Source organism: Salmo salar, chromosome 14 (assembly GCF_965601325.2).
Source record: "Salmo salar chromosome 14, fSalSal1, whole genome shotgun sequence".
NCBI classification, from domain to species: domain Eukaryota; kingdom Metazoa; phylum Chordata; class Actinopteri; order Salmoniformes; family Salmonidae; genus Salmo; species Salmo salar.
This window is the reverse complement of record NC_138304.1, coordinates 75,623,764-75,651,412: the sequence shown is the minus strand read 5'-3', so window position 1 is coordinate 75,651,412 and position 27,649 is coordinate 75,623,764. Positions and strand designations below refer to the sequence as shown.

General features: G+C 45.5%; 2 protein-coding genes across 2 annotated transcripts in view; both read left to right on the top strand.

The window, feature by feature from the left end:
• Positions 1-17,256: 17,256 nt before the first annotated feature.
• On the top strand, positions 17,257-24,026 carry LOC145860420 (uncharacterized; the record flags this gene model as incomplete). The annotated part of the gene is made up of 4 exons (XM_082961411.1): positions 17,257-17,318; positions 17,584-17,750; positions 19,741-21,639; positions 21,829-24,026. Coding segments are annotated over exons 1-4 (4,326 nt in total), but the record flags the coding sequence as incomplete, so codon positions are not given.
• Position 24,027: 1 nt separating this feature from the next.
• Positions 24,028-27,649, top strand: part of LOC145860419 (uncharacterized) — a 38,000-nt gene continuing 34,378 nt past the window's right edge. Inside the window, exon 1 of the mRNA XM_082961410.1 lies at positions 24,028-26,331. Within this exon, the coding sequence (XP_082817536.1) occupies positions 24,780-26,331 (1,552 nt within the window). The 5' untranslated portion in view covers positions 24,028-24,779. The remainder of the gene's footprint in view (positions 26,332-27,649) is intronic.

The following is a 27,649-nucleotide window of genomic DNA, read 5'->3' as shown; positions in this document are numbered from 1 at the left end:
CAAGAATTAATACTTACCAATCCCAGATTGTCCATTTAAAGACTGCCCAATCACTTTTTTAATTAAAAATGTTTTTATTCAGCCACGAGATAAAGATTTATATTAATTTCTCCAAAAATATTATCTGTGAAGTCTAAAAATTAAAGGGTAGCACACAAAAGTCATAGACAGAATGTCAGAATGATTATTATTTAAAAAAAAAATATATTTTCTAGCAGGCACACACGGATGTTTTGGTGTCAATCTTCAGTTTAAGTAATCAATGTTAAATCATTTTAGCATCTGAAAAAAGTGCCATACAAATATATTATTCTTATTAATACAATTAATGAAGTCCAACTGAAATCTGGAAATCCAAGATGATTTTCTTCATTGTTGAACTCACCATGTGGGGTCATTGTGATCCTCAGTCATAGTTAGCAGCTGATTACAAAGTACCTTGGCATCTCTTTTGTTAGGGATTCATTAACTGAATCTACTGATTATAGAAACAGCTAGGTTATGTTAATAATATATATACGAATTAGCAGGCGTGTGAGTGTAGGACTGTTAAATAGAAAAAGGCTGAATTATAACCTTAGGCCACTGACTAAATAAAAGTACGTTTTTGACTATAGAAAATGTAAAAAAAAAATAATAATTGTTGCCTGACCAGTTTTCAATACAATAAGGTCATTAAGTGGGGAAAACGAAATTGTTATTATACTCGCAATCCGATTCACCTACCCATATTTCGTTCCTCCCTTTTTCATATTATCTTTTGTCCCTCCCAAAAATTTTTGTCATAACACCTAACCAGTTTTCTTTCACCTGACCAGTTTTCAATACCACGTCAGTATCTTGGGAAAAAACAAAAACAGTATTATCCACAAGACCTTTCACATGCATTCACCCGCCCATCCATTGTCCCTCCCTTTTTTCATAATCTTTCTTATATTTTGTGCCTCCCAAAATATTTACGTCACTTGAAAGGTGAAGAATTTGTGGCATCAAAACAGCCCTAGAGTAATATAAATAGAAACTAGAAAAACATTGGCATGACAGTATACATATGAACAGTTCAATTGTAAGCTTGAAATGGCAAACACAACTACAAGGATAATAACATTTTAGAGTGGATAGAAGCTAGATATTGTGATTGTTTATTGTCATTGACCAATTCCTTCCTCAATTGATATTTGGAGAAATTACAGAAATAAGGAGACTGGCAGTAAAGTGTTTTCTGTAGGTAAGTAATGACCTTTACTGTATAATGTAATATATACATGGAAAAGCTTTGATTTTTTTTACATTTTATTTGCACACAGTAAAAAAATATAAAATATAACACAAGGTATGTACACATGTCACATGAGGAAGAGAAACCCAAAATGGGCTTATAAGAAAGGATACAAATCCTAAATGGATAATGTAAATAAAAAACATAGAAACTATGAAGTTTATGGTTATTATGTATGTGTTAAAAATGAACTTATCCACTTTTGATGAACTACAACTATTACTGTCACAGAATATATATAGGATTCAGAAATTCTGGCAGACCATTTGGAAACTTGAAATTACTTTTCCTCTTTTATGAAGTAACGGTTACATGATTTAAGTGATATACATTCATCAGTATAATGTATGGATGTGGATTCCTTTCAAAATAATTAAGTACGCTTACAGTATTGTTATGTGTGAGAGGATATTAAGCATAATTATTTATCCCCGTCTTCTTTATACGAATACAATAACATGTAGCCAAGTCCTGTGCTGTCATAATGAATGACACAAACATATCTCCCATCTAAATCTACCACATTCCATATGTTTTTTAAGCAGTAATAGGCTGATTTCTCTTGACAAAATGCAACCCTAATGTATTATTAGATGTATTATGTGTTATATTTGGAAAAACACTCCACTTTTGATGAACTGAACCTATTACTGTCACATAATATGTATAGGTTTCAGAGTGAATTGCTGGGTGCTGGTAGACTGTTTGAAAACTAGAAATTACTTTTCTTCTTTTATGAAGTAACATCATTGACATGCTGCAGTAAAAGGCAGATTTCTTATAGAAAAAATACAACACAAATTTTGATTTTCCTATAAAATTTCACTAGGGTGTATAAATCCCGTGTGGCTCAGTTGGTAGAGCATGGTGTTTGCAACGCCAGGGTTGTGGGTTTGATTCCCACGGGGGACCAGTATGGAAAAAATGTATGAAATGTATGCATTCACTACTATAAGTCGCTTTGGATAAGAGCGTCTGCTAAATGACTAAAACATATATATTTTTTAATCCATTTTTACAGCAGCCTACTATACAAAAAAGTATAGAAAACTTTTTGAGATCTTTATACCGCTTGATCTGGCACACCTAAATGAATTCAAGTGCATACGTTTCCTTACCAAGTTACACATTAAGTTTAACTTGAATGGAGTCCACCATTGCACATTAATAGTGGTTCATATGAACAGTCAATAAAATTGATATTTTTTATTTCTGTTCAGAAAACAACTGCATCAACTGGGTTCAAAATGAAGGCACAGAAAGTGACAGCTACTTTCACCATGGGTATGTAGTACACTAAATTTCATGTTTTACTAAATGCTAACTTCATGTCAACTAGTGTATTAATCCTGAATCAAAATATAAATGATCAGAAAGGCAGGATGGTGACAGAAAATACCATATCCAATTTGGATAATGTAATTAAATCATCAAATGAAATGTATTTATAAATCCCTTCTTACATCAGCTGATGTAAGCCCAATTGTAACAATCCGCAACAATTTATATTTATCAGATGTGAATTGTACAACCTACTCTTACACTTACACTTAGCACAATTTTGGATACGTGAACTGTGATTTCACGTTTCTGGTCATTTGCTATTGTCTTAGCTGTTGCTGTCCACAGATGACTAATTCTGTGACTTGCCAAACCCTTTATAATCATGGTTGATTGAACACTGGTTTGGTATAATATTACATAACAGAATATTGTATTTTTATTTAAATCAAATCAAATGTATTTAGAAATCCCTTCGTACATCAGCTGATGTCACAAAGTGCTGTACAGAAACCCTGCATAAAACCCCAAACAGCAAGCAATGCAGGTGTAGAAGCACAGTGGCTAGGAAAAACTCCCTAGAAAGGCCAGAACCTAGGAAGAAACCTAGAGAGGAACCAGGCTATGAGGGGGGGCCAGTCCTCTTCTGGCTGTGCCGGGTGGAGATTATAACAGAACATGGCTAAGATGTTCAAGTGTTCATAGATTACCAGCAGGGTCAAATAATAATAATCACAGTGGTTGCCGAGGGTGCAACAGGTCAGCACCTCAGGAGTAAATGTCAGTTGGCTTTTCATAGCCGATCATTCAGAGTATCTCAACCGCTCCTTCTGTCTCTAGAGAGTTGAAAACAGCAGGTCTGGGACAGGTAGCACGTCCGGTGAACAGGTCAGGGTTCCATAGCCGCAGGCAGAACAGTTGAAACTGGAGCAGCAGCACGGCCAGGTGGACTGGGGACAGCAAGGAGTCATCAAGCCAGGTAGTCCTCAGGCATGGTCCTTGGGCTCAGGGCTCGAGAGAGAGAAAAAGATAGAGAGAAAGAAAGATAGAATTAGAGAGAGCATACTTACATTCACACAGGACCCCGGATAAGACAGGAGAAATACTCCAGATATAACAGACTGACCCTAGCCCCCCGACTCACAAACTACTGCAGCATAAATACTGGGGACTGAGACAGGAGGGGTCGGGAGACACTGTGGCCCCATCCGACGATACCACTGGGCAGGGCCAAACAGGCAGGATATAAGCCTACCGACTTTGCTAAAGCATAGCCCACACACCACTAGAGGGATATCTTCAACCACCAACTTACCATCCTGAGACAAGGCCGAGTATAGCCCACAAAGCTCTCTGCCACTGCACAAAACAAGGGGGGCGCCAACCCAATTATTGTCACGTCCTGACCATAGTAAGTGGTTATTTTCTATGGTAGAGTAGGTCAGGGTGTGACGGGGTGTTTGTCTATGTTTTGTATTTCTATGTTCAGTTTCTAGTTTTGTATTTCTATGTTGGTTTTGTTTGGTATGATCTCCAATTAGAGGCAGCTGGTCGTCGTTGTCTCTAAATGGAGGTCATATTTAAGTTGATGTTTGTCCCACCTGTTTTTGTGGGTGATTATTTGTGAGTAGTGTTTGTTTCTCCTCTGCGTCACGGTTTGTTATTTTGTAGATTTCAGTTATTTGATGTATTGCATACTTTTCCCAGATTAAATAAATATGTGGAACGAAACACACGCTGCACTTTGGTCCGATCCTTTCGACAGCCGTGACAGAATCACCCACCACCAAAGGACCAAGCAGCGTGGTATGGATCAGCAAGACAAATGGACTTGGGAGGAGATATTGGACGGGAAAGGACCCTGGAGGCAGGCTGGGGAGTATCGCCATCCTAAGGAGGAGATTGAGGCAGCAAGAGCGGAGCGACGATACTACGAGGCGCTATATCCACCAAGAGGCAAGTGCGAGAGGCACCCCCAAATATTTTTTTTGGGGGGGGGCACATGGGAAGATTGGCAGAGTCAGGTTGGAGACATGAGCCAACTCCCCGTGCTTACCGTGGTTAGCAAGTGACCGAGCAGGCACAGTGTTATGCGGTGATGCGCACTGTGTCGCCAGTGCGCACTCACAGCCCGGTGCGCTCGGTGCAAGCTCCTCACCGTTACCGTGCTAGAGTTGGCCGTCAGCCAGGAAGAAGTGCGCCAGCTCAGCGTATCTGGTCTCCAGTGTGTCTCTTCGGCCCAGGTTATCCTGCGCCTGCTCTACGCACGGTACCCGCCATTCACCAGCACAGCCCAGTTCGTCCTGTGCCAGCGCTCCGCCCTTGCTGGGCTCAAATAACCATCCAGCCAGGACGGGGTGTGCCAGCCCTAAGCTCCAGACCTCCAGTGCGCCTCCACGGCCCAGTATACCCTGTGCCTGCCCTGCGCACCCAGTCTCCTGTGCGTCTCCCCAGTCCGGTGAGACCGGTTCCAGCTCCACGTATGAAGCCTCCAGTGATGATCAATGGTCCGAAGCCTCCAGTGATGATCCATGGCCCGGAGCCTGTAGTGATAATCCATGGCATGAAGCCTCCAGTGATGATCCATGGCCCAGAGCCTGTAGGGATGATCCATGGCACGAAGCCTCCAGTGATGATCCATGGCCCGGAGCCTGTAGGGATGATCCATGGCATGAAGCCTCCTGTGATAATTCATGGCCTGGAGCCTCCAGTGATGGTCCATGGCACAAAGCCTCCAGTGATGATCCATGGCGCGGAACCTGTAGTGATGATCCATGGCACGGAGCCTGCCATGACGGTTCCCAGTCCGGAACATACAGAGACGCTCTCCAGTCTGGAGCCTCCAGCGACGCTCTCCAGTCCGGAGCCTCCAGCGACGCTCTACAGTCCGGAGCCTCCAGCGACGCTCTCCAGTCCGGAGCCTCCAGCGACGCTCTCCAGTCCGGAGCCTCCAGCGACGCTCCCTAGTCCTGAGCCTCCAGCGACGCTCCCCAGTCCGGAGCCTCCAGCGACGCTCCGCAGCCCGGAGCCTTCAGCGGCGGCCTGCAGCCCGGAGTCTTCAGCGGCGGCCTGCAGCCCGGAGTCTTCAGCGACGGCCTGCAGCCCGGAATCTCCAGCGGCGGCCTGCAGCCCGGAGTCTTCAGCGCCGGCCTGCAGCCCGGAGTCTTCAGCGCCGGCCTGCAGCCCGGAGTCTTCAGCGCCGGCCTGCAGCCCAGAACCTCCATCGGCGGCCTGCAGCCCAGAACCTCCAGCGGCGGCCTGCAACCCAGAGCCTCCGGCGATGATCTACAGTCCGGTGGTACAGAAGCAGAGGGATCAGCGGGTGGAGCTGGGGTTACGCCTCGAACCCGAGCCGCCTCCTCCACGTGGGGATGCGCTGGATAAAAAGGTTCTGGGTACTGCACCTGAGCCGCCATAGACATTCGTCACCCACCCTACCCTCCCTTTGTGTTTTTGTTATTTGGGGGGGGTGTTGTTTTAAAAAAAATATATAATAATTGTGTAGGTGCGGTCAGAGTCCGCACCTTTGGGGGGGGGGGAGGTACTGTCACGTCCTGACCATAGTAAGTGGTTATTTTCTATGGTAGAGTAGGTCAGGGCGTGACAGGGGGTGTTTGTCTATGGTTTGTATTTCTATGTTGGTTTTGTTTGGTATGATCTCCAATTAGAGGCAGCTGGTCATCGTTGTCTCTAAATGGAGGTCATATTTAAGTTGATGTTTGTCCCACCTGTTTTTGTGGGGGATTGTTTGTGAGTAGTGTTTGTTTCTCCTCTGCGTCACGATTTGTTATTTTGTAGATTTCAGTTATTTGATGTATAGCATAGTTTTCACGTATTAAATAAATATGTGGAACGAAACACACGCTGCACTTTGGTCCGATCCTTTCGACAGCCGTGACAATTATACTAATGAGCAATGATGTATTTTTTTTTGCATATGATGTTACAATGCATATGATTTTTTTCAAATATGTTTCTATTTTGACATTTAGTGTGGGAAATTTGAAATGTTGCCTAATCTAATGTCAAATGTCACACCTCGTTTAAATACATACATATTAAAATGGAAAATGACTAAAGTGTAAGAGGTAAACATAATCACACTGCTATATATTACTTTAATTATATTAACACACTACTGTAATGAAAACAGTGATATCTTATAAACAAACAAAAAATACAACTCAAGTATGTTAATCTCAGTAAGGTATTATCAGTGCCTTTAGAAATTATTCACACCCTTTCACTTTTTCCATGTTGTTGAATTCCAGCCTGAATTTAGAATGGATTAAATTGAGATTTTTATACCACTGGCCTCGACTCAATACCCGATAATGTCAAAGTGGAGTCATGTTTTTCAATTTTTTTAAACAAATTAATAAAAAATGAAATGCTGAAATGTCTTGAGTTTATAAGTATGCAACCTCTTTCGCTATGGCAAGCCTAAATAAGTTCAGGAGTAAAAATGTGATTTACAAGTCACATAATAAGTTGCAAGGACTCACTCTGAGTGCAATAATAGTGTTTAACATGATTTTTGAGTTACTAACTCATCTCTGTACCCAACACATACAATTATCTGTAAGTTCTCGAGCAGTGAATCTCAAACACAGATTCAACCACAAAGACCAGGAAGGTTTTCCAATGCCTCGCAAAAAAAAGCAGACATTGAATATCCCTTTGAGCATGGTGAAGTTATTAATTCATCTTTAGAAGGTGTATCAATACACCCAGTCACTACAAAGATACAGGCATCCTTCCTAGTGAAGTTGAAAGAGAGGAAGGAAAACGCTCAGGGATTTCACCATCAGGCCAATGGTAACTTTGAAACAGTTTAATGGCTGTGATAGGGAAAACTGAGGATGGATCAACAACATTGTAGTTAATCCACAATACTAACCTAATTGACAGAGTGAAAAGACAGAAGCCTATACAGAATATTCAAATCACTTTTTGTCCTGAATACAAAGTGTTATGTTTGGGGCAAATCCAATACAACACATTACTGAGTACCACTCCATATTTTCAAGCATAGTTGTAGATGCATCATGTTATGGGTATGCTTAGAATCATTAAGGACTGGGGAGTTTTTAAGGATAAAAAAGAAATGGAATGGAGCTAAGCGCAGGTGAAATCCTAGAGGAAAATCTGGTTTCCACCAGACACTGGGAGATGAATTCACATTTCAGCAGGACAATAACCTAAAAAGGAAGGTGAAATCTACACTGAAGTTGCTAATCAAGAAGACAGTGTGAATGTTCCAGTTCTGACTTGAATCTACTTGAAAATCTATGTAAATGGTTGTCTAGCAATGATCAACAACCAATTTGACAGAGCTTGAAGAATTTTGAAAAGAATAATGAGTAAATGTTGCACAATCCAGGTGTGGAAAGCTCTTAGAGACTGACAAAAGGTGTTTCTACAAAGTATTGATTCTGGTGTGAACACTTATGCAAATGAGATATTTCTGTATTTTATTTTCAATACGTTTGAAAAATGTTCTTAACATGTTTTCACTTTGTCATTATGGCTTATTGTGTGTAGATGGGTAAGAATTATATTTTTTTTAATACATTTTGAATTCAGGCTGTAACACAACAAAATGTGGAATAAGTCAAGTGGTATGAACACTTTCTTCAGGCATTGTAGGTAATAAATATCCGTAACAATCAATTACATTTTTACATCATTATTTATTTTCTGAAAAAATAGGGAGTGTGGCTACAAATTATAATTATTTATTTTATATGAAAATAAGCAGAATATTTAAAAACTGCACCATCCTGATGAAGAGTAATCTTGGAAATATTGATATTGTGCGCAATAAACAATTTAACCCTTCATCTCACAAACCACAGTGTTCTTAAATTGGATTATCCATGGAGTTTCTACCACAACCGCATCTTCTACAACTGCAGATCTAATTATGAAAAGTACAACTACAGCTCTTATTACAACAACAACAACTGAAGCTCCTACGGCAACAACTGTAGCTCCTACGACAACTGCAGATCCTACGACAACTGCAGCTCCAACGACAACTACAACTGCAGTTCCTAATACAACTGAAGCTCCTATGACCACTACCACAGTAGAACCTACAACGACAACTGTAGCTCCTACAGCAACAAATGTAGCTCCTACTACTACTACAACTACAGCCCCTACTACGACTGTAGATCCTACGGACACTACAAAGGTAACTGTAGCTCCCAGGACACCTGCAGCTCCTTCGACAACTGAAGCTCTGACGACAACAACTGCTGCTCCTACGACCACAACAACTCCAGAACCTACTACGACAGAACCTACCCCTACGACTGCTACGACTGCAGAACTTACCATGACAACCAGTGCAGCTCCTACTACACCAACTGCTGTTCTTATGACCACAGCAAATGCAGCACCTTCTACAACAACTACAACTTCAGCTCCTACGACAACCACAACAACAACTGTAGCTGCCACGACAACTGCAGCTCCTACAACAACTTTAGTATCTACCTCAACCACAGCAGCTGCCTCTACGACAACCACTGCAGCCCTAACTGCAACTGCTGCTCCTACGACCACTACAACTCCAGAACCTACTACGACAGAACCTACTCTTACGACTGCTACGACTGCAGAACTTACCACGACAACCAGTGCAGCTCCTACTACAACAACTGCTGTTCTTACGACCACAGCGACTACAGCACCTTCTACAACAACTTCAATTTCAGCTCCTACGACAACCACAACAACAGCACCTAATACAACACCTGCAGTTCCTACAAATGTAGCGCCAACGACCACTACACCTGCTGAAATTACTACAACAATCACAACTACAGCTCCTTCTACAACACCTGTAGCTTCTACGTCAACCACAGCAGTTGCCTCTACAACAACCACTGCAGCTCTAACTACAACTGCTGTTCCAATGACCACTACAACTCCAGAACCTATCACGACAACCACTGCAGCTCCGACTACAACACCTGCTATTCTTACGACTGCAGCACCTTCTACAATACCTACAACTTCAGCTCCTACGATAACCACAACAACAACTGTAGCTCCCACGACACCTGCAGCTCCTACAACAACTTTAGCATCTACTTCAACCACAGCAGCTGCCTCTACGACAACCACTGCTGCCCTAACTACAACAACTTCTGCTCCTACGACCACTACAACTCCAGAACCTACTCCTACGACTGCTACGACTGCCGAACCTACCACGACAACAACTGCCACTCCTACTACAACAACTGTTGATCTTACGACTGCAACCACTGCAGCACCATCTACAACAACTACAACTTCTGCTCCTACGACAACCACAACAGCAGCACCTACTACAACACCTGCAGTTCCTACAACTGTAGCTCCAGCTACCACTTCACCTGATTTACTTACTACAACAATCACAACTACAGTTCCTGCTACAACTGTAGTTTCTACATCAACCTCAGTAGCTGCCTCTACGACAACCACTGCAGCTCTAACTAAAACAACTGCTGCTCCAACAACCGCTACAACTCCAGAACTTATTACGACAACCACTGCAACTCCTACCACAACAACTGCTGTTCTTACTACCGCAACGACTGCAGCACCTTCTACAACAACTACAACTTTAGCTCCTACGACATCCACAACAACAGCACCTTCTACAACACCTGCAGTTCCTACAACCACAGCAGATGCCTCTACGACAACCACTGCAGCCCTAGCTACAACAACTGCAACTGAAACGTCCACTACATCTCCAGAACCTACTGCGACAGAACCTACTCATACGACTGCTACGATTGCAGAACCTACCACGACAACCACTTTAGCTCCTACTACAACATCTGCTGTTCTTACGACCACTACGACTGCAGCACCTTCTACAACAACTACTACTTCAGCTCCTACGACAACCACAACAACAACTGTAGCTGCCACGACAACTGCAGCTCCTACAACAACTTTAGCATCTACTTCAACCACAGCAGCTGCCCCTTCAACAACCACTGCAGCCCTAACTACAACAACTGCTGCTCCTACGACCACTACAACTCCAGAACCTACTCCTACGACTGCTACGACTGCCGAACCTACCACGACAACAACTGCCACTCCTACTACAACAACTGTTGATCTTACGACTGCAACCACTGCAGCACCATCTACAACAACTACAACTTCTGCTCCTACGACAACCACAACAGCAGCACCTACTACAACACCTGCAGTTCCTACAACTGTAGCTCCAGCTACCACTTCACCTGATTTACTTACTACAACAATCACAACTACAGTTCCTGCTACAACTGTAGTTTCTACGTCAACCTCAGCAGCTGCCTCTACGACAACCACTGCAGCTCTAACTAAAACAACTGCTGCTCCAACAACCGCTACAACTCCAGAACGTATTACGACAACCACTGCAACTCCTACCACAACAACTGCTGTTCTTACTACCGCAACGACTGCAGCACCTTCTACAACAACTACAACTTTAGCTCCTACGACATCCACAACAACAGCACCTTCTACAACACCTGCAGTTCCTACAACCACAGCAGATGCCTCTACGACAACCACTGCAGCCCTAGCTACAACAACTGCAACTGAAACGTCCACTACATCTCCAGAACCTACTGCGACAGAATTTACTCATACGACTGCTACGATTGCAGAACCTACCACGACAACCACTTTAGCTCCTACTACAACATCTGCTGTTCTTACGACCACTACGACTGCAGCACCTTCTACAACAACTACTACTTCAGCTCCTACGACAACCACAACAACAACTGTAGCTGCCACGACAACTGCAGCTCCTACAACAACTTTAGCATCTACTTCAACCACAGCAGCTGCCCCTTCAACAACCACTGCAGCCCTAACTACAACAACTGCTGCTCCTACGACCACTACAACTCCAGAACCTACTCCTACGACTGCTACGACTGCCGAACCTACCACGTCAACCACTGCCACTCCTACTACAACAACTGTTGATCTTACGACTGCAACGACTGCAGCACCATCTACAACAACTACAACAACAGCACCTACTACACCTGCAGTTCCTACAACTGTAGCTCCAGCTACCACTACACCTGATTTACTTACTACAACAATCACAACTACAGTTCCTGCTACAACTGTAGTTTCTACGTCAACCTCAGCAGCTGCCTCTACGACAACCACTGCAGCTCTAACTAAAACAACTGCTGCTCCAACAACCGCTACAACTCCAGAACCTATTACGACAACCACTGCAGCTCCTACCACAACAACTGCTGTTCTTACTACCGCAACGACTGCAGCACCTTCTACAACAACTACAACTTCAGCTCCTACGACAACGACAACAACAGCTCCTACTACAACACCTGCAGCTCCTACAACCACAGCAGCTGCCTCTACGACAACCACTGCAGCCCTAGCTACAACAACTGCAACTGCAACGTCCACTACAACTCCAGAACCTACTGCGACAGAACCTACTCATACAACTGCTACGATTGCAGAACCTACCACGACAACCCCTGCCACTCCTACTACAACAACTGCTGTTCTTACTACCGCAACGACTGCAGCACCTTCCACAACAACTACAACTTCAACTCCTACGACAACCACAACAACAGCACCTACTACAACACCTGCAGTTCCTACAACTGTAGCCCCAGCTACCACTACACCTGATTTACTTACTACAACAATCACAACTACAGTTCCTGCTACAACTGTAGTTTCTACGTCAACCTCAGCAGCTACCTCTACGACAACCACTGCAGCTCTAACTAAAACAACTGCTGCTCCAACAACCGCTACAACTCCAGAACCTATTACGACAACCACTGCAGCTCCTACCACAACAACTGCTGTTCTTACTACCGCAACGACTGCAGCACCTTCCACAACAACTACAACTTCAACTCCTACGACAACCACAACAACAGCACCTACTACAACACCTGCAGTTCCTACAACTGTAGCCCCAGCTACCACTACACCTGATTTACTTACTACAACAATCACAACTACAGCTCCTGCTATAACAACTGTAGCTTCTACGTCAACCTCAGCAGCTGCCTCTACGACAACCACTGCTGTTCTTATTACAACAACTGCTGCTCCAAAATCCACTACATCTCCAGAACCTACTACGACAGAACCTACTCCTACGACTGCAATGACTGCAGAACCTACCACGGCAACCACTTTAGCTCCTACTACAACATCTGCTGTTCTTACGACCACTACGACTGCAGCACCTTCTACAACAACTACAACTTCAGCTCCTACGACAACCACAACAACAACTGTAGCTGCCACGACAACTGCAGCTCCTACAACAACTTTAGCATCTACTTCAACCACAGCAGCTGCCCCTTCAACAACCACTGCAGCCCTAACTACAACAACTGCTGCTCCTACGACCACTACAACTCCAGAACCTACTCCTACGACTGCTACGACTGCCGAACCTATCACGACAACAACTGCAACTCCTACTAAAACAACTGTTGATCTTACGACTGCAACCACTGCAGCACCATCTACAACAACTACAACTTCTGCTCCTACGACAACCACAACAGCAGCACCTACTACAACACCTGCAGTTCCTACAACTGTAGCTCCAGCTACCACTTCACCTGATTTACTTACTACAACAATCACAACTACAGTTCCTGCTACAACTGTAGTTTCTACGTCAACCTCAGCAGCTGCCTCTACGACAACCACTGCAGCTCTAACTAAAACAACTGCTGCTCCAACAACCGCTACAACTCCAGAACTTATTACGACAACCACTGCAACTCCTACCACAACAACTGCTGTTCTTACTACCGCAACGACTGCAGCACCTTCTACAACAACTACAACTTTAGCTCCTACGACATCCACAACAACAGCACCTTCTACAACACCTGCAGTTCCTACAACCACAGCAGCTGCCTCTACGACAACCACTGCAGCCCTAGCTACAACAACTGCAACTGAAACGTCCACTACATCTCCAGAACCTACTGCGACAGAACCTACTCATACTACTGCTACGATTGCAGAACCTACCACGACAACCACTTTAGCTCCTACTACAACATCTGCTGTTCTTACGACCACTACGACTGCAGCACCTTCTACAACAACTACTACTTCAGCTCCTACGACAACCACAACAACAACTGTAGCTGCCACGACAACTGCAGCTCCTACAACAACTTTAGCATCTACTTCAACCACAGCAGCTGCCCCTTCAACAACCACTGCAGCCCTAACTACAACAACTGCTGCTCCTACGACCACTACAACTCCAGAACCTACTCCTACGACTGCTACGACTGCCGAACCTACCACGTCAACCACTGCCACTCCTACTACAACAACTGTTGATCTTACGACTGCAACGACTGCAGCACCATCTACAACAACTACAACTTCTGCTCCTACGACAACTACAACAACAGCACCTTCTACAACACCTGCAGTTCCTACAACCACAGCAGCTGCCTCTACGACAACCACTGCAGCCCTAGCTACAACAACTGCAACTGCAACGTCCACTACAACTCCAGAACCTACTGCGACAGAACCTACTCATACGACTGCTACGATTGCAGAACCTACCACGACAACCCCTGCCACTCCTACAACAACTGCTGTTCTTACTACCGCAACGACTGCAGCACCTTCCACAACAACTACAACTTCAACTCCAACGACAACCACAACAACAGCACCTACTACAACACCTGCAGTTCCTACAACTGTAGCCCCAGCTACCACTACACCTGATTTACTTACTACAACAATCACAACTACAGCTCCTGCTATAACAACTGTAGCTTCTACGTCAACCTCAGCAGCTGCCTCTACGACAACCACTGCTGTTCTTATTACAACAACTGCTGCTCCAAAATCCACTACATCTCCAGAACCTACTACGACAGAACCTACTCCTACGATTGCAGAACCTACCACGACAACCACTTTAGCTCCTTCTACAACATCTGCTGTTCTTACGACCACTACGACTGCAGCACCTTCTACAACAACTACAACTTCAGCTCCTACGACAACCACAACAACAACTGTAGCTGCCACGACAACTGCAGCTCCTACAACAACTTTAGCATCTACTTCAACCACAGCAGCTGCCCCTTCAACAACCACTGCAGCCCTAACTACAACAACTGCTGCTCCTATGACCACTACAACTCCAGAACCTACTCCTACGACTGCTACGACTGCCGAACCTACCACGACAACAACTGCCACTCCTACTACAACAACTGTTGATCTTACGACTGCACCCACTGCAGCACCATCTACAACAACTACAACTTTTGCTCCTACGACAACCACAACAACAGCACCTACTACAACACCTGCAGTTCCTACAACTGTAGCTCCAGCTACCACTACACCTGATTTACTTACTACAACAATCACAAATACAGTTCCTGCTACAACTGTAGTTTCTACGTCAACCTCAGCAGCTGCCTCTACGACAACCACTGCAGCTCTAACTAAAACAACTGCTGCTCCAACAACCGCTACAACTCCAGAACTTATTACGACAACCACTGCAGCTCCTACCACAACAACTGCTGTTCTTACTACCGTAACGACTGCATCACCTTCTACAACAACTACAACTTCAGCTGCTACGACAACCACAACAACAGCACCTTCTACAACACCTGCAGTTCCTACAACCACAGCAGCTGCCTCTACGACAACCACTGCAGCCCTAGCTACAACAACTGCAACTGCAACGTCCACTACAACTCCAGAACCTACTGCGACAGAACCTACTCATACGACTGCTACGATTGCAGAACCTACCACGACAACCCCTGCCACTCCTACAACAACTGCTGTTCTTACTACCGCAACGACTGCAGCACCTTCCACAACAACTACAACTTCAACTCCAACGACAACCACAACAACAGCACCTACTACAACACCTGCAGTTCCTACAACTGTAGCCCCAGCTACCACTACACCTGATTTACTTACTACAACAATCACAACTACAGCTCCTGCTATAACAACTGTAGCTTCTACGTCAACCTCAGCAGCTGCCTCTACGACAACCACTGCTGTTCTTATTACAACAACTGCTGCTCCAAAATCCACTACATCTCCAGAACCTACTACGACAGAACCTACTCCTACGACTGCAGAACCTACCACGACAACCACTTTAGCTCCTTCTACAACATCTGCTGTTCTTACGACCACTACGACTGCAGCACCTTCTACAACAACTACAACTTCAGCTCCTACGACAACCACAACAACAACTGTAGCTGCCACGACAACTGCAGCTCCTACAACAACTTTAGCATCTACTTCAACCACAGCAGCTGCCCCTTCAACAACCACTGCAGCCCTAACTACAACAACTGCTGCTCCTATGACCACTACAACTCCAGAACCTACTCCTACGACTGCTACGACTGCCGAACCTACCACGACAACAACTGCCACTCCTACTACAACAACTGTTGATCTTACGACTGCACCCACTGCAGCACCATCTACAACAACTACAACTTTTGCTCCTACGACAACCACAACAACAGCACCTACTACAACACCTGCAGTTCCTACAACTGTAGCTCCAGCTACCACTACACCTGATTTACTTACTACAACAATCACAAATACAGTTCCTGCTACAACTGTAGTTTCTACGTCAACCTCAGCAGCTGCCTCTACGACAACCACTGCAGCTCTAACTAAAACAACTGCTGCTCCAACAACCGCTACAACTCCAGAACTTATTACGACAACCACTGCAGCTCCTACCACAACAACTGCTGTTCTTACTACCGTAACGACTGCATCACCTTCTACAACAACTACAACTTCAGCTCCTACGACAACCACAACAACAGCACCTTCTACAACACCTGCAGTTCCTACAACCACAGCAGCTGCCTCTACGACAACCACTGCAGCCCTAGCTACAACAACTGCAACTGCAACGTCCACTACAACTCCAGAACCTACTGCGACAGATCCTACTCATACGACTGCAACAATTGCAGAACCTACCACGACAACCCCTGCCACTCCTACTACAACAACTGCTGTTCTTACTACCGCAACGACTGCAGCACCTTCTACAACAACTACAACTCCTACGACAACAACAGCACCTACTACAACACCTGCAGTTCCTACAACTGTAGCTCCAGCTACCTCTACACCTGATTTACTTACTACAACAATCACAACTACAGTTCCTGCTCCAACTGTAGTTTCTACGTCAATCACAGCAGCTGTCTCTACGACAACCACTGCTGCTCTTACTACAACAACTGCTGCTCCAACAACCACTACAACTCCAGAACCTACTACGACAGAACCTACTCGTACAACAGCAACGACTGCAGAAGCTACCACAATAACCACTTTAGCTCCTACAACAAACATTGTTGTTCTTATGACCGCAACAACTGCAGCAACTTCTACAACAACTACAACTTCAGCTCCTACAACAACCACAACAACAGCATCTACTACAACACCTGCAGTTCCTACAACTGTAGCTCCAGCGACCACTACACCTGATGTACTTACTACAACAATCACAACTACAGCTCCTGCTATAACAACTGTAGCTTCTAAGTCAACCTCAGCAGCTGTCTCTACGACAACCACTGCTGTTCTTATTACAAATGCTGCTCCAAAATCCACTACATCTCCAGAACCTACTACAACAGAACCTACTCCTACGACTGCAATGACTACAGAACCTACCACGACAACCACTTTAGCTCCTACTACAACATCTGCTGTTCTTACGACCACTACGACTGCAGCACCTTCTACAACAACTACAACTTCAGCTCCTACGACAACTACAACAACAACTGTAGCTGCCACGACAACTGCACCTCCTACAAAAACTTTAGTGTCTACTTCAACCACAGCAGCTGCCCCTACGACAACCGCTGCAGCCCTAACTACAACAACTGTTGCTCCTACGACCACTACAACTCTAGAACCTACTCCTACGTCTGCTACAACTGCAGAACCTACCACGACAACCAGTGCATCTCCTACTACAACATCTGCTGTTCTTATGACCACTACGACTGCAGCACCATCTACAACAACTACAACTTCTGCTCCTGCAACAACCACAACAGCACCTACTACAACACCTGCAGTTCCTACAACTGTAGCTCCAGCTACCACTACACCTGTTGTACTTACTACAACAATCACAACTACAACTCCAGCTACAACAACTGTAGCTTCTACGTCAAGCACAGCAGCTGCCTCTATGATAACCACTGCAGCTCTAACAAAAACAAGTGCTGCTCCGACGACCTCTACATCTCCAGAACCTACTCCGACAGAACCTACTCTTACGACTGCTACGACTGCAGAACCTACCACGACAGCAACGGCAGCTCCTACTACAGCATCTGCTGTTCCTATGTTCGCAGCGAATGCAGCACCTTCTAAAATCATTTCAACTTTAGCTCCTACGACAACCACAACAACAGCACCGACAACAACACCAGTAGTTCCTACAACTCTAGCTGCCACGACCACTACACCTGCTTTACTTACTACAACAATCACAACTACAGCTCCTGCTACAACAACTGTAGCTCCTCTGTCAACCACAGCAGCTGCCTCTACGACAACCACTGCTGCTCTTACTACAACAACTGCAGCTCCAACAACCACTACATCTCCAGAACCTATTACGACAGAACCTAATCCTACAACTGCAACGACTGCAGAACCTACCACGACAACCACTTTAGCTCCTACAACAATCACTGCTGTGCTTACCACCACAACAATTGCAGCACCTTCTACAACAACTACAACTTCAGCTCCTACAACAACCACAACATCAGCACCTACTACAACACCTGCAGTTCCTACAACTGTAGCTCCATCGACCAATACACCTGATGTACTTACTACAACAATCACAACTACAGCTCCTGCAACAACACCTGTAGCTTCTATGTCAACCACAGAAGCTGTCTCTACGCCAACCACTGCAACTCTAACTAAAACAACTGCTGCTCCAACGACCACTACAACTCCAGAACCTATTACGACAGAACCTACTCGTACGACTGCTACGAATGCAGAACCTACCACGACAGCAACGGCAGCTCCTACGACAACATCTGCTGTTCTTATGACAGCAACTACAGCAGCACCTTCTACAACAACTACATCTTCAACTCCTACGACAACCACAACAGCACCCACTACAACACCTACAGTTCCTACAACTGTAGCTCCACCTAATACTTCACCCGATTTACATACTACAACAATCACAACTACAGCTCCTGCTACAACACCTGTAGCTTCTATATCAAGCACAGCAGCTGTCTCTACGACAACCACTGCTGCTCTTACTACAACAACTGCTGCTCCAACGACCACTACAACTCCAGAACCTACTACGACAGAACCTACTCATACAACTGCAGAACCTACCACAACAACCACTTTAGCTCCTACAACAAACGTTGTTCTTACGACCGCAACAACTGCAGCACCTTCTACAACAACTACAACTTCAGCTCCTACAACAACCACAACAACAGCACCTACTACAACACCTGCAGTTCCTACAAGTGTAGCTCCAGCGACCACTACACCTGATGTACTTACTACAACAATCACAACTTCAGCTCCTGCAACAACACCTGTAGCTTCTACGTCAACCACAGCAGCTGTCTCTACGTCAACCACTGCAGCTCTAACTAAAACAACTGCTGCTCCAACGACCACTACAACTCCAGAACCTATTACGACAGAACCTACTCGTACGACTGCAGAACCTACCACAACAACCAATTTAGCTCCTACAGCAAACATTGTTGTTCTTACAACCGCAACAACTGCAGCATCTTCTACAACAACTACCACAACAGCACCTACTACAACACCTGCAGTTCCTACAACTGTAGCTCCAGCGACCACTACACCTGATGTACTTTCTACAACAATCATAACTACAGCTCCTGCTACAACCACTGTAGCTTCTACGTCAACCACAGCAGCTGTCTCTACGACAACCACCTCAGCTCTAACTAAAACAACTGCTGCTCCAACGACCGCTACAACTCCAGAACCTATTACGACAGAACCTACTCCTACGACTGCTACGACTGCAGAACCTACCACGACAGCAACGGCAGCTCCTACTACAACATCTGCTGTTCTTACGACAGCAACTACTGCAGCACCTTCTACAACAAGTACAACTTCAGCTCCTACGACAACCACAACAACAGCACCCACTACAACACCTGCAGTTCCTGCAAGTGTAGCTCCAGCGACCACTACACCTGATGTACTTACTACAACAATCACAACTACAGCTCCTGCTACAAAAACTGTAGCTTCTACGTCAACCACAGCAGCTGTCTCTACGCCAACCACTGCAGCTCTTACTACAACAACTGCTGCACCAACAACCACTACAACTCCAGAACCTACTACGACAGAACCTACTCGTACGACTGCAACGACTGCAGAACCTACCACAACAACCACTTTAGCTCCTACAACAAACATTGTTGTTCTTACAACCGCAACAACTGCAGCACCTTCTACAACAACTACAACTTCAGCTCTTACAATAACCACAACAACAGCACCCACTACAACACCTGCAGTTCCTACAACTGTAGCTCCAGCGACCACTACACCTGATGTACTTTCTACAACAATCATAACTACAGCTCCTGCTACAACAACTGTAGCTTCTACATCAAGCACAGCAGCTGTCTCTACGACAACCAGTGCTGTTCTGACTACAACAACTGCTGCTCCAACAACCACTACAACTCCAGAACCTACTACGACAGAACCGACTCGTACGACTGCAACAACTGCAGAACCTACCTCAACAACTACTTTAGCTCCTACAACAAACATTGTTGTTCTTACGACCGCAACAACTGCAGCACCTTCTACAACAACTACAACTTCAGCACCTACGACAACCACAACAACAGCACCCACTACAACGCCTGCAGTTCCTACAACTGTAGCTCCAGCGACCACTACACCTGATTTACTTTCTACAACAATGATAACTACAGCTCCTGCTACAACAACTGTAGCTTCTACGTCAACCACAGCAGCTGTCTCTACGACAACCACCTCAGCTCTAACTAAAACAACTGCTGCTCCAACGACCGCTACAACTCCAGAACCTATTACGACAGAACCTACTCCTACGACTACTACGACTGCAGAACCTACCACGGCAGCAACGGCAGCTCCTACTACAACATCTGCTGTTCTTACGACAGCAACTACTGCAGCACCTTCTACAACAAGTACAACTTCAGCTCCTACGACAACCACGACAACAGCACCCACTACAACACCTGCAGTTACTACAACTGTAGCTCCAGCGACCACTACACCTGATGTACTTACTACAACAATCATAACTACAGCTCCTGCTACAACAACTGTAGCTTCTACGTCAACCACAGCAGCTGTCTCTACGCCAACCACTGCAGCTCTTACTACAACAACTGCTGCTCCAACAACCACTACAACTCCAGAACCTACTACGACAGAACCTTCTCGTATGACTGCAACGACTGCAGAAACTACCACAACAACCACTTTAGCTCCTACAAGAAACATTGTTGTTCTTACAACCGCAACAACTGCAGCACCTTCTACAACAACTACAACTTCAGCTCCTACAATAACCATAACAACAGCACCCACTACAACACCTGCAGTTCCTACAACTGTAGCTCCAGCGACCACTACACCTGATGTACTTTCTACAACAATCATAACTACAGCTCCTGCTACAACAACTGTAGCTTCTACGTCAACCACAGCAGCTGTCTCTACGACAACCACCTCAGCTCTAACTAAAACAACTGCTTCTCCAACGACCGCTACAACTCCAGAACCTATTACGACAGAACCTACTCCTACGACTGCTACGACTGCAGAACCTACCACGACAGCAACGGCAGCTCCTACTACAACATCTGCTGTTCTTACGACAGCAACTACTGCAGCACCTTCTACAACAAGTACAACTTCAGCTCCTACGACAACCACAACAACAGCACCCACTACAACACCTGCAGTTCCTACCACTGTAGCTCCAGCGACCACTACACCTGATGTACTTACTACAACAATCATAACTACAGCTCCTGCTACAACAACTGTAGCTTCTACGTCAACCACAGCAGCTGTCTCTACGCCAACCACTGCAGCTCTTACTACAACAACTGCTGCACCAACAACCACTTCAACTCCAGAACCTACTACGACAGAACCTACTCGTACGACTGCAACGACTGCAGAACCTACCACAACAACCACTTTAGCTCCTACAACAAACATTGTTGTTCTTACAACCGCAACAACTGCAGCACCTTCTACAACTACTACAACTTCAGCTCCTACGACAACCACAACAACAGCACCCACTACAACACCTGCAGTTCCTGCAAGTGTAGCTCCAGCGACCACTACACCTGATGTACTTACTACAACAATCACAACTACAACTCCTGCTACAACAACTGTAGCTTCTACGTCAACCACAGCAGCTGTCTCTACGACAACCACCTCAGCTCTAACTAAAACAACTGCTGCTCCAACGACCGCTACAACTCCAGAACCTATTACGACAGAACCTACTCCTACGACTGCTACGACTGCAGAACCTACCACGACAGCAACGGCAGCTCCTACTACAACATCTGCTGTTATTACGACAGCAACTACTGCAGCACCTTCTACAACAATTACAACTTCAGCTCCTACGACAACCACAACAACAGCACCCACTACAACACCTGCAGTTCCTGCAAGTGTAGCTCCAGCTACCACTACACCTGATGTACATACTACAACAATCACAACTACAGCTCCTGCTACAAAAACTGTAGCTTCTACGTCAACCACAGCAGCTGTCTCTACGCCAACCACTGCAGCTCTTACTACAACAACTGCTGCACCAACAACCACTACAACTCCAGAACCTACTACGACAGAACCTACTCGTACGACTGCAACGACTGCAGAACCTACCACAACAACCACTTTAGCTCCTACAACAAACATTGTTGTTCTTACAACCGCAACAACTGCAGCACCTTCTACAACAACTACAACTTCAGCTCTTACAATAACCACAACAACAGCACCCACTACAACACCTGCAGTTCCTACAACTGTAGCTCCAGCGACCACTACACCTGATGTACTTTCTACAACAATCATAACTACAGCTCCTGCTACAACAACTGTAGCTTCTACATCAAGCACAGCAGCTGTCTCTACGACAACCACTGCTGTTCTGACTACAACAACTGCTGCTCCAACAACCACTACAACTCCAGAACCTACTACGACAGAACCGACTCGTACGACTGCAACAACTGCAGAACCTACCTCAACAACTACTTTAGCTCCTACAACAAACATTGTTGTTCTTACGACCGCAACAACTGCAGCACCTTCTACAACAACTACAACTTCAGCTCCTACAATAACCACAACAACAGCACCCACTACAACACCTGCAGTTCCTACAACTGTAGCTCCAGCGACCACTACACCTGATGTACTTTCTACAACAATCATAACTACAGCTCCTGCTACAACAACTGTAGCTTCTACGTCAACCACAGCAGCTGTCTCTACGACAACCACCTCAGCTCTAACTAAAACAACTGCTGCTCCAACGACCGCTACAACTCCAGAACCTATTACGACAGAACCTACTCCTACGACTACTACGACTGCAGAACCTACCACGACAGCAACGGCAGCTCCTACTACAACATCTGCTGTTCTTACGACAGCAACTACTGCAGCACCTTCTACAACAAGTACAACTTCAGCTCCTACGACAACCACAACAACAGCACCCACTACAACACCTGCAGTTACTACAACTGTAGCTCCAGCGACCACTACACCTGATGTACTTACTACAACAATCATAACTACAGCTCCTGCTACAACAACTGTAGCTTCTACGTCAACCACAGCAGCTGTCTCTACGCCAACCACTGCAGCTCTTACTACAACAACTGCTGCTCCAACAACCACTACAACTCCAGAACCTACTACGACAGAACCTTCTCGTATGACTGCAACGACTGCAGAAACTACCACAACAACCACTTTAGCTCCTACAACAAACATTGTTGTTCTTACAACCGCAACAACTGCAGCACCTTCTACAACAACTACAACTTCAGCTCCTACAATAACCATAACAACAGCACCCACTACAACACCTGCAGTTCCTACAACTGTAGCTCCAGCGACCACTACACCTGATGTACTTTCCACAACAATCATAACTACAGCTCCTGCTACAACAACTGTAGCTTCTACGTCAACCACAGCAGCTGTCTCTACGACAACCACCTCAGCTCTAACTAAAACAACTGCTTCTCCAACGACCGCTACAACTCCAGAACCTATTACGACAGAACCTACTCCTACGACTGCTACGACTGCAGAACCTACCACGACAGCAACGGCAGCTCCTACTACAACATCTGCTGTTCTTACGACAGCAACTACTGCAGCACCTTCTACAACAAGTACAACTTCAGCTCCTACGACAACCACAACAACAGCACCCACTACAACACCTGCAGTTCCTACCACTGTAGCTCCAGCGACCACTACACCTGATGTACTTACTACAACAATCATAACTACAGCTCCTACTACAACAACTGTAGCTTCTACGTCAACCACAGCAGCTGTCTCTACGCCAACCACTGCAGCTCTTACTACAACAACTGCTGCTCCAACAACCACTACAACTCCAGAACCTGCGACGTCAGAACCTACTCGTACGACTGCAAAGACTGCGGAACCTACCTCAACAACCACTTTAGCTCCTACAACAAACATTGTTGTTCTTACGACCGCAACAACTGCGGCACCTTCTACAACAACCATAACAACAGCACCCACTACAACACCTGCAGTTACTACAACTGTAGCTCCAGCGACCACTACACCTGATGTACTTACTACAACAATCATAACTACAGCTCCTGCTACAACAACTGTAGCTTCTACGTCAACCACAGCAGCTGTCTCTACGCCAACCACTGCAGCTCTTACTACAACAACTGCTGCTCCAACAACCACTACAACTCCAGAACCTACTACGACAGAACCTTCTCGTATGACTGCAACGACTGCAGAAACTACCACAACAACCACTTTCGCTCCTACAACAAACATTGTTGTTCTTACAACCGCAACAACTGCAGCACCTTCTACAACAACTACAACTTCAGCTCCTACAATAACCACAACAACAGCACCCACTACAACACCTGCAGTTCCTACAACTGTAGCTCCAGCGACCACTACACCTGATGTACTTTCTACAACAATCATAACTACAGCTCCAGCTACAACAACTGTAGCTTCTACGTCAACCACAGCAGCTGTCTCTACGACAACCACCTCAGCTCTAACTAAAACAACTGCTGCTCCAACGACCGCTACAACTCCAGAACCTATTACGACAGAACCTACTCCTACGACTACTACGACTGCAGAACCTACCACGGCAGCAACGGCAGCTCCTACTACAACATCTGCTGTTCTTACGACAGCAACTACTGCAGCACCTTCTACAACAAGTACAACTTCAGCTCCTACGACAACCACAACAACAGCACCCACTACAACACCTGCAGTTACTACAACTGTAGCTCCAGCGACCACTACACCTGATGTACTTACTACAACAATCATAACTACAGCTCCTGCTACAACAACTGTAGCTTCTACGTCAACCACAGCAGCTGTCTCTACGCCCACCACTGCAGCTCTTACTACAACAACTGCTGCTCCAACAACCACTACAACTCCAGAACCTGCTACGACAGAACCTACTCGTACGACTGCAAAGACTGCGGAACCTACCTCAACAACCACTTTAGCTCCTACAACAAACATTGTTGTTCTTACGACCGCAACAACTGCAGCACCTTCTACAACAACTACAACTTCAGCTCCTACGACAACCACAACAGCACCCACTACAACACCTGCAGTTCCTACCACTGTAGCTCCAGCGACCACTACACCTGATGTACTTACTACAACAATCACAACTACAGCTCCTGCTACAACAACTGTAGCTTCTACGTCAACCACAGCAGCTGTCTCTACGCCAACCACTGCAGCTCTTACTACAACAACTGCTGCACCAACAACCACTACAACTCCAGAACCTACTACGACAGAACCTACTCGTACGACTGCAACGACTGCAGAACCTACCACAACAACCACTTTAGCTCCTACAACAAACATTGTTGTTCTTACAACCGCAACAACTGCAGCACCTTCTACAACAACTACAACTTCAGCTCCTACAATAACCACAACAACAGCACCCACTACAACACCTGCAGTTCCTACAACTGTAGCTCCAGCGACCACTACACCTGATGTACTTTCTACAACAATCATAACTACAGCTCCTGCTACAACAACTGTAGCTTCTACGTCAACCACAGCAGCTGTCTCTACGACAACCACCTCAGCTCTAACTAAAACAACTGCTTCTCCAACGACCGCTACAACTACAGAACCTATTACGACAGAACCTACTCCTACGACTGCTACGACTGCAGAACCTACCACGACAGCAACGGCAGCTCCTACTACAACATCTGCTGTTCTTACGACAGCAACTACTGCAGCAACTTCTACAACAAGTACAACTTCAGCTCCTACGACAACCACAACAACAGCACCCACTACAACACCTGCAGTTCCTACCACTGTAGCTCCAGCGACCACTACACCTGATGTACTTACTACAACAATCACAACTACAGCTCCTGCTACAACACCTGTAGCTTCTACATCAAGCACAGCAGCTGTCTCTACGACAACCACTGCTGTTCTGACTACAACAACTGCTGCTCCAACAACCACTACAACTCCAGAACCTACTACGACAGAACCTTCTCGTATGACTGCAACGACTGCAGAAACTACCACAACAACCACTTTAGCTCCTACAACAAACATTGTTGTTCTTACAACCGCAACAACTGCAGCACCTTCTACAACAACTACAACTTCAGCTCCTACAATAACCACAACAACAGCACCCACTACAACACCTGCAGTTCCTACAACTGTAGCTCCAGCGACCACTACACCTGATGTACTTTCTACAACAATCATAACTACAGCTCCAGCTACAACAACTGTAGCTTCTACGTCAACCACAGCAGCTGTCTCTACGACAACCACCTCAGCTCTAACTAAAACAACTGCTGCTCCAACGACCGCTACAACTCCAGAACCTATTACGACAGAACCTACTCCTACGACTACTACGACTGCAGAACCTACCACGGCAGCAACGGCAGCTCCTACTACAACATCTGCTGTTCTTACGACAGCAACTACTGCAGCACCTTCTACAACAAGTACAACTTCAGCTCCTACGACAACCACAACAACAGCACCCACTACAACACCTGCAGTTACTACAACTGTAGCTCCAGCGACCACTACACCTGATGTACTTACTACAACAATCATAACTACAGCTCCTGCTACAACAACTGTAGCTTCTACGTCAACCACAGCAGCTGTCTCTACGCCCACCACTGCAGCTCTTACTACAACAACTGCTGCTCCAACAACCACTACAACTCCAGAACCTGCTACGACAGAACCTACTCGTACGACTGCAAAGACTGCGGAACCTACCTCAACAACCACTTTAGCTCCTACAACAAACATTGTTGTTCTTACGACCGCAACAACTGCAGCACCTTCTACAACAACTACAACTTCAGCTCCTACGACAACCACAACAGCACCCACTACAACACCTGCAGTTCCTACCACTGTAGCTCCAGCGACCACTACACCTGATGTACTTACTACAACAATCACAACTACAGCTCCTGCTACAACAACTGTAGCTTCTACGTCAACCACAGCAGCTGTCTCTACGCCAACCACTGCAGCTCTTACTACAACAACTGCTGCACCAACAACCACTACAACTCC